The sequence below is a fragment of the Camelus bactrianus genome, chromosome 5, assembly GCF_048773025.1.
Source record: "Camelus bactrianus isolate YW-2024 breed Bactrian camel chromosome 5, ASM4877302v1, whole genome shotgun sequence".
NCBI classification, from domain to species: Eukaryota; Metazoa; Chordata; class Mammalia; order Artiodactyla; family Camelidae; genus Camelus; species Camelus bactrianus.
The window spans coordinates 98,256,957-98,268,393 of NC_133543.1; the positions used below are offsets into that span (position 1 = coordinate 98,256,957).

At 53.7% G+C, this 11,437-nt stretch overlaps 1 protein-coding gene across 2 annotated transcripts; it reads right to left on the bottom strand.

Moving 5' to 3' along the window:
- Positions 1–611: 611 nt before the first annotated feature.
- Positions 612–5,367, bottom strand: NPPC (natriuretic peptide C). Of its 2 annotated transcripts, XM_074364484.1 has the most exons (4): positions 5,093–5,367; positions 4,355–4,665; positions 3,886–4,121; positions 612–1,093 (listed from the first exon to the last, which is right to left on the bottom strand). In XM_074364484.1, exons 1-2 carry the CDS (start codon positions 5,180–5,182, stop codon positions 4,375–4,377), a joined length of 381 nt encoding a protein of 126 aa, XP_074220585.1. In that variant the 5' UTR covers positions 5,183–5,367; the 3' UTR covers positions 612–1,093; positions 3,886–4,121; positions 4,355–4,374. The 2 variants fall into 2 exon arrangements, with proteins under 2 accessions (XP_074220585.1, XP_010954355.1); XM_010956053.3 differs by lacking the exon at positions 3,886–4,121 and having other exon boundaries at positions 5,093–5,354.
- Between the last annotated feature and the right edge of the window lie 6,070 nt (positions 5,368–11,437).

Below are 11,437 nucleotides of genomic sequence, written 5' to 3' on the forward strand. Positions count from 1 at the left end.
GCTGTGCAAATAGGAAACCCGATCATCTGTTCTCTTTCTCTCAGGTCCTCGGCCTCAGGCCCCCGTTGACCCTGGCACTCGCTGTGGGGAAAAGCTACCCACCCCATGCTCCTGTGAGTCAAGGCTCGTAAGGCAACCTGACCGACTGTGCAGGATGTACAGAAACCTTCCAAATCTCCCCAAAGCAGAAAGGAAGTTTTCAATTATTTCTTTCGTCTAATAACAGAGAGAAGATGAAGTAGAATTAGAGGGCCTTCAGTCAGCTAAATTTAATTTTAATTTAATTCACAACACCTGACTCCCCAGCTGTCAGGTGTTCTGAGCAGAGCTTCCTGACCTGGCCGAGCTGGTCAGAATCACTTGGGTCAAAAGCCATATGGCCAATCCTCTCCCAGGAGACTCAGATTCAGCAGATCAGGGGATGGATTGGAGCAGGAATCTGTATTTTTAACAAGATCCCTGGGGGATTCTGATACAAATAAATCCAGAATTGGGAACCCGGCTGCTAGATCTATTCAGAGACAAAAGCCTTGTCTTCACATTTTCCCTCCTCCTCAGACTAATTCCTAAAAAATAAATGCGATAAGTAAATAAAGACAGTTTTCAAGATGTTCATGGAATGATTTTTTTTTATATTTTTCAACTAGTTAAGACAAAAACATTACAATGATTGACGTCTTTCATTTAGTTACATAAATAAAATTTTTATAAATATCTCTTTATAAACAATATAAATAGCTTTACAACATAAATACATTTATGCATGACATGAATTTACAAACAGCAATGTTTTACAGCTGGTTTTGTCAGTCTCTTAAAAACTGTCCCTTGTCATCACATCGGTGTAGGTGTGTGTGTTTCATGTATATAATATATATAATATATAACTTTTTATTTTTCATTAAAAAAACCCCAAACAATAAAATCATAACCCCCCTCCCTAAATAATAATAAAACAGCTGGTGTGTATTCCCAGTACCAGGAAAAAAAAAAAGAGAGAAATGTAAAAGCCACATTGCGCTGGAGGTGCGTCCAGATGCTGGGAGGCTGATGACCAAGGATGACCTCAGCAAAGCGGAGCAAGTTCCCAATCCTGAAACACAGAGGGGCCGCGGGACACTCAGTTCTGGCCCCTGAGCTGAGAAAGCCCAGCCTGCAGGGCAGTTCTAGAACCTTCCTCCCTTTCCTGCTGTAGCATGAAGCAAAGTCCCTCCACATCTGCCCTGCAGGCCCTGATGAAGGCCTTCCTGTAGAAGGAAAAGGGCCCTTCCCCTCAGGTCCTTTCCAGGCCCTCAACCTTCACCTGCTGTGTCCTTGGCACTTCCTGCCCCTGCACAGGTGGAACCAGAAAGCCAGCCAACCCCCCTCCCCCTCAGTCTAAGTGCAGGCCTTGCCCTTGGCACTCGGTGAGACACAGTGAGGGAAAGGGGATGGAGAATGGCCTTCCTTCCCTTCCTTGCTACCATGAGAACCCTCAGTCAGGTGCCTGCCTCTGCTTTAGGTGTCTGGAGGACGGCGGAGGGAAGGGGAAGAGAAACAGCTGAAGAGTCGGGAATTCTGGGCTCAAATCCCAATTCTGACGTTTACTTCCTGGATGGACCTGGATAGCTTTGAGTATCGCTTTCCTCACCCATAAAATGGGATAATAGCCACCTTCCAGGGCTGGCTCTGAGATTCCACACACTAGGGATTGGCAGAGTGTCTGGGTCACAGCTGCCACTAGGTAAATAGCACTTCCTTCCCCAGCCGGCTTTGCCTCGGGATGGGACCCCCTTCAGAAGCAGAGGAAGTGGTGTTTCACACGGGCCCTGGGGAAATGGTCCCAGGAGTGGTCCTGCTGGGTTTGATCTGGAAGGTTAGCAGAGTGATTTGATGAGGGCTGCCGCCAATCTCTGCTAATGAGCATGTGGGTGCTCAGGGGCCAGAGGAAGGCATCCTCCTGAGATGGTGCAGTGCCCCCAGTAGAGGACACTGCAGGCAGAGGGACCTCAGGATTCCAGGCCTTGATGAACTCTCTCTCAACTCCCTTCTCTGGCCATCCCATGTGTATAAACAGATGACAGATATCTATGATGTCCCTGGGCCCCACAGGCAAGGTATTCATTCAGGCTTCAGCCACACCTTGTCTCTGTCATTAGCACTTTATAATCAGGGCTATAACCATCAGCGACAGTCATTATGGTGGCTGGTTAGAACCAAAGTCAACTCCTGAGTAGAGAAATGGCCACAGCTTCGGGAAAGTTTTCATTAATGTGAAAAACCTAAGCTATCTTTCTCTTTTAAGCTCAGACAGTGAGATACCCCGGGCCTCTCTATTAGGAGGTGGAGGCAACATGAAGGATGCTCTGCCTTCTCATGGGGGTGGGGGTGAGGGTGGGGGCGGGTTGAGAAGGTTAAGGGTGTTGGAGGTGGGTGTTCAGCTAAAAGGGAACTTCCAGGAGGTTGACAACTTCCCTGGTCAAAGAGGTCAAGAAGTCTTAGCAAACTGGATTCCCCCTGCACAGCACCTCTCGCCACCCATGCTTGGTACCCCCAGAAAGCTACATCTGAGAACAAGGAGCCTATGGGGATGTGCATGCCAGGCACTTTCCAGGACCTCATCTCATCTCCTGCTAACTTGAGGAATAACATTTGTTTGGATTCTGAAGTTGAGCTTGGTGCTTAAAATCACAAATTGAAGATTTGAGACCTGTGGCTCTATCTCCTCATTGTTGAGACAGAAGAGAACACACCCATCGGGATGCTAGCCACTAAAGTCTGGGCCCCAAGTGCCAGAATCATGGCAAGTCAAGAGCTCAGACAAATGAATTCCCTGCAGAAGTGGGGAGGAGCACGCAGCCCAGTCAAGTCTGGCTGCAGAGAGAGGAAGGGTGCCAGCTAAATACCAGGGCAGATGGGAGAGAAGAGCCCCTAAGCTGGGTGGGGCAGTTTCTTGGTCATTGACTGGCATTTTGAAGAGCCCCTTTGGGCATACTGTGGGTCCCAGACCACCTTAGGCTGGCATCTCATGTTGCTCATGAGTTGATCTGGAGGTGAATAGGTTCACAAGCAGCTAGCTTGGGTGAAAAGGTTTTCTGTGTAGTAGAAAAGGCCCAGGCAGTGTGCTGGAGAGCTTCAAAGAGGGGCACTCTTGTCCTCTGGGGGAGACATTGATAAGGCTTCTGGGGTGAGAGAGCACTTGGCCTGGATTGGGAGAGAAGCTGTGGGACAGGAAATGACAGCAGCTGGCTGCAGGCAAGGCTGGAAACCAGGAGGGGTCAGATTCTAAAGCACTTGAATGCCAGTTCCAGAGGCTGGGACATTGTTTCTCCTTGGACACTGATGGACAGTAGAAAGGGAGAGGAGCGAGGAGAGGTGGGGGAGGACCTTTGCAGCAGTACATTGCCAGGATGCAGCACTCGGCAGGGGCTGAAGGTAGCACAGGGGTGTCCAGCCTGGTGGAGTGGGAGGAAGCCGTGCCAGAAACTCAGGCATGGAGCCCAGGCATGGTGGGGGTGGGGAGGGTGGTGAGGAGCTCATTTTGGGACATGTTGAGTTGAAGTTGGGGCAAAAAAATACATTGATTTTAATTTCTTTTTCCTTGCCCTGAAATAGTGCCACAAACACTGAGATTCGATCCTTAAGTCCCATGGGCCACAGCAGTGTCAGGACCCTGGACAGACCAGTTTGCCCACAGCTATGGTTTAGAGAAAAGACAAGAATGAGAACGCTCTGGGTCAGCGGTACTCCTTGGTGATGCCAAGGGATTTCTATTTTCTCTACTGTGAGGGGGCAGGTATTGCTCCAAGTCTGTCCTATTTGAGACAACAGACCCTGGTAGCCATCCTGACCACTGGGCTACTTACTGCCCAGCACCTGGATGCAGTGGCTGGCAGATAAACTTACCCTCCACTTGTGTGTGTATGTCCTTCCTCCTCTGCTTCCACAAACCCAGGATTATCCCTCAATTGCCCCAACTGGCAAATTGGGGCCAGTGCTGCTGGTTGGCTTATGATCCTGGGGTTGGCGGGACACCACTAAGCTGTCTGTTTCTCCAGAGGAAGCCAGATGGGTTCATCCATGCTGAGCCATTTCTGACCTTGCCAAAGATCCCTGACCACTTTATCCCTCACTTTCTCCATCTGCAAAATGGGACGATAAATGGGGTTGGCGGCAAATGTCTAGCACATATAGTCTAGTGCTTGGATGGGCTGGCTCTCGTCCAAAAATCGGCTGGGAGGAGGAACGGTCCCAGGGCCAGGGGATCAGAGAGGAACCGGCCTGCAGGAGGGGGTGCAGGCTGGTTCTAGAGGGCTTCGCGGGGGAGGAGCTGAGTGTGCAAGAGCGCCCGGCAGCCAGGGTTGGTGGTACTCACCGCCGCCAGGGGTCGCTGCACTAACATCCCAGGCCGCTCATGGAGCCGATCCGGTCCAGTTTGAGGCCAAAGCAGCCCTTGGACAAACCCTTCTTGTTGCCTCCTTTGTACTTGCGCGCGTTGGGGTGCTCGTGCAGAATGCGGGCCCACGCCGCCCGAGACCTGGTGTCCACGCGCACGTCCCGGAGCAGTCGCGACCGGTCGCCCTTGAGATTGGCGCCGCCGCCCCCGGGAGTTTTGTCGCCCTTCTTCTGACCGCCGCCCGCAGCTTGGGGCTCGGCCACCTCCTCCCCTGGCGGAGTTCGCGGGGCCTGTCCGAGGAAAAGAACGGGCAGGTGAAGGGACGCACGGCAGCAGCGCAAAGGACTTGGCGGGGCCGCTGATGCTCTAGCCCCACACGGTTTGCCTCTTCCGAGCCCTGAGCGCGCCCCCACAGGTGCGGGACAGCTCGGTCCTGCATCCACCTGCCACGCGGCCGCCGTTGTCCGCTCCTTCAGGCGCCCCTTGCCTTCCTCTCCTTTGCCCCTTGCCCGGTCACTACACGGGGGCAGGGGCTGCGCATTTGTCGATGTTCTCCCGAGTTCGGGCTTCGAGGGCTCCCCAGCTCTCACCCGGGCACATCTCAGGGGAGAGGGCCTCCTTCCCGCCCCCTCTGCTCCCTCCCGCGCGCTGCATCTCCTAGACTCCCAGCCCTCCCACAGCCCCTCACAGTTCCGACGTCCCTGCGACAGCACCCACCTTCGGCGGCGTCCCGGGCTTGGCTTCGGAGGGCCAGAGCGAGAGTAGCGTGAGCAGCAGGGCGCAGGCCAGCAGCTGGGAGAGGTGCATGATGTCCGTGGCGTGCAGGGGCGCAGACCGCGGCAGCGAGAGTGAGCCGGGCTGGCGAGCCGACGGGGAGGCGAGAGCAGAGCAGGCTGGCCGGGCTGCGGTGCGGGCGCGAGTCCCAATGCTGCGCGGCGCCGGCTGGGTGCGCTCTGAGCCCGCGGCTCCGCTCGCGCCTTTATAATCCAACCTGCCGCTGATGTCATCCTCCCGCCCACACGGCCGCCCGGGCCAATGGCACGCGCGTCGAGGGCGGGGAGGGGGCCGCGGGGGCTCCCCCTCTGCCCCCACCTTCATCCCACTCCGGAGGGATCTCGCGGCTTGGCGGTCTCTATCCCTGCTGCACTCCAAGCTGCAAAGCGGCTCGCACAAGTGAACTCCAATAGCAGGGAGCGCACGCCCTGGCATGCCAAAAGTCGGTGCTCCCCGTGACCTGCTCACAAGCTTGGACCTCAACACACACGCTCTTCCTGGAAGGGATCAGTCTCCTCTCTGCAGGTGCAAACATAGGCTCAGAGGAATTAAATCATTTGCCCAAAGTCTCATAGCCCGAAAGTTGGCAGAGCCCCAAATCCGCGCAGATCTGCCTTGTTGCCAAACTCTTCCCGGGGAGCCTGACAGGCGCGAGGCCTGGCGCTGCAGCTACACCTTTCACCTCCTCGTCGGGACAGTAGTTCGGATCGCACCGACGCCTTTAGGTTGGGGAGACAAAGGATGGGGCCGGAGGTCCGGGAGGTAGGCGCAGAGAGAGAGGGGTTTGCCCAGGGCCGCAGGGGGGAGCGCAAATCCTACACCTTAGAGCGCGAGCTTTTCGTCTGCGGGTGTGTTTGAGTGCGAAACGTGAACGAGGTGGGCTTCGAGCGCAGACCTGAGATACGAGTGTTCATGCGTTTGTGCGGTAGAATCGTGCACCCGACACTGTGGTTGTAAGTGCGCATTCAGCCCAGGTGGGCCGCACAGAACGTCCGCGGGTCTAACCCGGCGGATGGCTTCTGTCTGCACCGACTGGTGCGCGTCTGACCTTGTCTGCACCCACGCGAGGATCTGCAGCGTGGTCTGCTCCAATGTCCTTGCACCTACACAGTCTGGAGAGGGAGCTTTACCCAGCCGCGATCCCAGTCTGGCTTCTGTGAGCAATGACAGGTGGTCTTTTTCGTGTTTTGGGTTGCAGAGAGGTCCCTGTCATAGCTGTGTTCACACAGCTATGTATCCGGTCCTTCACGTCTTTCTCTCCTTGGGCAGGGTGTCTCAGTCCCTTGGGCTCTGAGAAGTTCTTCTAGATGCGTCGCAGCGGCAGAGAACCCTAAGAATTGAGTGAGTTGCAGGAATCTAAGACTCCGCTGCTGCCGCTGCCTGCCTCTGAGCAGGACTCTGCTGGAGAGCAGGGAACAGGGGAGTGCTGGTAGACCCCAGGCCTGAAGACGACCCCAAGTTTGGAGGTACCTGGAAGAGCTTTTTCAGGGAAAGAAAGCTGTGCCTAAAGCAGGAAGGCTACTGGTGTCAAGAGAGACCTGGAGATCGGGTTCCACTCGGTGGATCCCGCAGTGAAGCCTGAGCCCAGAGCATGGAGGCAATGCAAAACTATGTGCTCTTTCCTACCTTTGCACTCTGAACTGGAAACTGCGGATGCATCCTACATCCCTTTGTTTAGGAAATTACCTATACCTGAGGCCTAATTTTGGGGTAGCAGAATCTCCTGAACTCCAAAGGATCCAGACATCAACAGGGTACTCTTAGTGAGTTCTGGTTAGTTGACTCACCACCTCCAGGCAGCAGCCCTGATTGCCTCTCCATGGGTAACACCTATCGAGTGGCACCTCTGTTTCATTTGAGGAGAAAGGACGAGGCATACAGGGAAGAGGGAGGGATCTCCAGGTGGGCCATGGAAGTCTCCTCTCCTCTTTGTCTAGTGGACAAAGAGGAATGTTACCAATCCAGAATATCCCTGAGACTTGATTTTTTTGTTTGTTTTTTTGTATGTATATACATATGTGTGTGTGTGTGTGTTTACTTGAAGTACAGTCAGTTTACAATGTTGTGTCACTTTCTGGTGTACAGCACAATGCTTCAGTCATACATGAACTATATATATATATATATTCATTTTCATATTCTTTTTCACCATAAGTTACTACAAGATATTGAATATAGTTTGAGACTTGATTTGTACTGGTTGAAGGAGCCAGGCAGACTGACTTCTGAGCAAGCCATGGGGTGATTTCCAGGGAGCAACAGCTACATCCTCTGAAACCCCTTATTAAGGACAGGTTGGAAGCTTCCAGTGCTCCATCGTCACCTCCTTCTGCCTGAATATCTGCAGGCTGGTTCTTCCTGTCTTCTGTGTCCCTTGAATGTACTTGGTTACAGCTGGGTAACCATCTAGGTCTCCCCTCTCTTTGAGCTTTAACTAAATGTAATAAACTGACTCCTCCCCACTCCCACCCCAGTGTGGACAGAGCCAACACCTTGAACTCTACTTCCCCTCTTTGGAAGAAGAATCTTCTGGTCAGCCCTCACTTCTGACAACTGGTCTGTGGTCATTTGGGGCAAATGAGATCATGGCTAAGGTAACTGCCACATGAGGCTTTCCTGGGGCAGACCACAGAGTGGCTCCTGCTTAGCTGGGGCCTGGGAGGCGGGGTGGATAGAAGTGGGAGCTTAGTGCTGGAGGGACCTTCAGGGAAGGAGGTAGTCAGCACAGGACTGCTTGGCGACTGAGGCCTTCCCCTCCCCCTTGGTTTCCTTGCCCAGGAAGCTGCAGAGAAATCTCTCTCTCCCTCCCGACCTAGACTGGGGACTCAGTTCTCTTATTCCTGCTTTTCCCTCCTGAGGTCTGCTCTTTCTGCTCTGGCCCCAGGGGCCAGGCCTGGGAAAGCTGGACGCACTGAGCAGCTGAACAGGAGCAGTTTGTGGCACTTTATTGACTGCTCAGTGTGAAAACTCCTCCTGGTGGCAAGGAGAGAGAAGAGGCTGCTGGGCCTCAGGAGCCTGGCAATTATGTAGAGCATCTTGTCATTTGTCACTTATCCATCCACTGATTTCCCAAGTATTCACTGAGCATCCATGCAGCCTGTGGAGTTCCATCCGGCAGGAAGACACCCCCCCACCCCCCACCCCAGGCAACAGACACTAGCTTTGTAAGCTAAAAAGGACAATGGCAGGGAGGGAGGGCAGCTCCCCCAGCTTGGGCTAGTAGGGCAGGCTTCATGGAGAAGGAAAAGTCGGTGCTGAGCCAGAGCCCTGGCAAGCAGGAGAGAAGGGAAAGAAGAGGGAAACCTAGATGGAAAACAGGGTGACTCCCTTTGGGCTATGGGAGAATGCACTCCGGCTTAGAGGGGTGCAGCAAAAGGGGGGAAAAAAAAGATCCAGTGCCCAGACCTAGGGAAAGAAGAGGGGAAGGAGTTTAAGGTAGGCTGCCCAGAGGAGCCAGGCTTGGAAGAGAGGCAAGTAGGTTCTAGAAGTAAGGAGATGTGACAGAGGGGAGGGGCTTGTCTTCCAAGGATGGGAGCCCAATGCGCTCTTGGTGGGTGGGGAAGGCAAGCAAACCTGGGGGCGTGGCTTGAAAGAGGAGGCCGAAGGAGAGTGATCAGTTGTGGGGGAACACAGAGAGGGAGTGGGAAAAGTCAGAGCCGGGCTGAAGTGTGCCAAGCTCCAGGCTTCAGAGAGTTGCTTGGCCGGGACCCTCTTCTCCGTCCTGAACTTCTTAAATGTAGGGAACTGGAAATAAAAGATTCCATTCTTGTGGGCCCCTCTTTTTTCCTCTGTTCCACGAAGGGCAAAGACAGTCTTGTGCCGAACACGGATGGGCCTTTCTGAGGGACGGTCAGTGTTCAGTCCATTACCAGGACACTCTATAGGAGATGAGAGTGGGCTTTGATGAGGATACCTGCGGTGAGAAAGGTGTGCATAAGGGCTTCCAAGAGGCTGGGGAAGGGGTGGCTAAGGTAGGGTTATTTAGTCCCCTTTCCCAGAAGGTGGGAACAAGTTCCCTGTGTAACAGTGCCCCCTCCTGGCCCTGGGGAGAAACGGGAAAATTCTCAGGCACAAAGAGGAAGGGAGGATTGTTCAGCCGCCCATCTGTTTTCTCTGCAATTATTCCATCCCAGGGGCCCTCTTCCAGCTGCATAACTTCCCAGAGAGGACACTGAATAGGCGGTGAACAGATCTCATTGAGGCCTGGCAGGGAAATTGCAGTGGGACCCTCGCCAAGTCCCACCACTGCTTGGGGCCTTCAGTTTCTCCACCTATATTTGGGGAAAAGCCTTCCTTGACTCCTGGACAGGGGCAGATGGAATCAGGAGGCTTGACAAGAGGTTTCTAACTCCTAGACAAAGGTAGGAGGAAGCAGCTGGGGCAGAAGAGGGATCAGACTGTCACTCCCTCCCAGGGGAGGGCCCCACACCCCTGGGACTCCCCAGGACTGTTGATGGTGGGAGTCCATGGAGAACACAGAGGCCATGAGCTGGCCGGGTCTCCTTGAACCTAGTGCCTCTTCCAGGAGTTCTGCACCTACGGGTCCTGGCTTTACGAGAGGAACCGGAGGCCAAGGAAGCGTCATCCATCCTTCCCAGGCCAGAAATTCCAGAAAAGCTTAACTTCATCGTGCCATGAAGTCTTTGTCTGACCCCAGGACACCCCCACCTGATGAACCAGCTGCCCTCCTTCTCCTTTCCCAGGGGCCCTGCCAGCACCTGCTCCAGATGGCCTCCAACCCCTCTGTCCTACGCAGGCCCATGACGTCAGAGTTTATCCCTCACCACCTCCCTTTTTTTTCCTTTACGAAAATAAAAGACAGATTGGCTCCACAGATAGGCTCAGTCCCCTAGGGAGAATGACTGGTCGCTATGTGGTTAGCAATAGACAGGTGAGGAAGTAGAGGCTGAGGCCTGAGCCCTGAGAAAGTGAGCCAGGGAGGGGGTGAGTGAGGGGGAGAGGCTTTCCCAACAGAAGATGTTTCAGCATCCCGACCTCAGGACCTCAGTGTGGTGCGTGCACCAGATGTTTGCAGGGGGAATGGATCTGCTTCCAGGCTCTGTGCTCTGGGGACCGAGTTGCCTTGGCTGGGTTCTGGTAAAATGTTGGTCATATGGAGCTTTTCCAAGTGGGGAGCTGCTCCTTGATATTCTGGAGGGGGTCCCTGCCATGAGCCTATCTTCTTGGTGTGCACCAGGAGGAGGCTGTCTATTGTCTGGTCTTAGAGACAGTGTTTCAGAATTATTGGAGTCCACAGTCTTCAAGGAAGGGGGCTTCACCCTGTGGATAGAAGGGGCCCCAAATGTCCTACAGAAATTGCTTAACTTCGCACCTTCACAGAAGGCACCACAGGATAGGCCTACCAGGACCCAAGGCCACCAGGCAGCTCAAAGAGCCACATCTCCAGGTCTCCCAAGCCAGAAACTCCTCTGCAGATTTCTGCCCCAGGAGTGTGTGATCACCAACTAGTTTCTGGTGAGCATTCAATTTTTAAAATGAGACTGACCAGACTGACTAGCAAGAGAGGGTCATGACCAAGCCAGATGCTAACAAGGGTTGGAGGAACATACTTTTTTGCAATCTGGTCTCCACAGGGAATAGAAAACGCTTTTAAAGCCCAAAGTCCATAAATTCTTTGAAAACCACCCCTGTGCCTGTGTGAATTGTTTCTGGGCCCAATATACAACATCATACAACAAACCTTTTCTCATGGATTGCCCAGGAAGGTCCCTGTGTCCCACTGCAGGCTGGGTAAGGAGAAGGGTCCTTCCCTACAAATGATGGCTTGTTTTGCCTTGTGGGTGAAATAATTTAAGAGAAGAGGCCCCAGCTTAGAGTTCAGCCTGGATCAAGTGGCTGATTTGGGGTCCAGGGGTCCTTGTAGATGGCAAGGATGGGAGACTGTCTCTGTGCGTAGGGGACACGTGTCAGTGGTTTTTGCTGCCTGGCTTCTCAGCCCACTAAAGAAATTGAGCTGCCAAATGCTTGCTTGCCTGGTCACCCCTGCTGACCACGCTGGTGTGTGACCTGGAGTCCCCCCGTCAGATGGGCCAGCCGTAGGTTTTAAATGAGCTGTTGCTGCAGAGAAGCCAGGGTAACTCAGAACGCTCTTAATCTGCGTTCTGCGAGAGCAGGTTCTAAGGCACGTTGGCAGTGCAGTAACATTCACTGCCCTGTGTTGGGGTGTCATTAACAGACCATAAATGTTGGTGGCAAGGGCAGCACTGAGGACCTCACCAGATCCACCTGCAACTTAATTGGTCCTGGATGGGTTCTCCATTGCTCGAT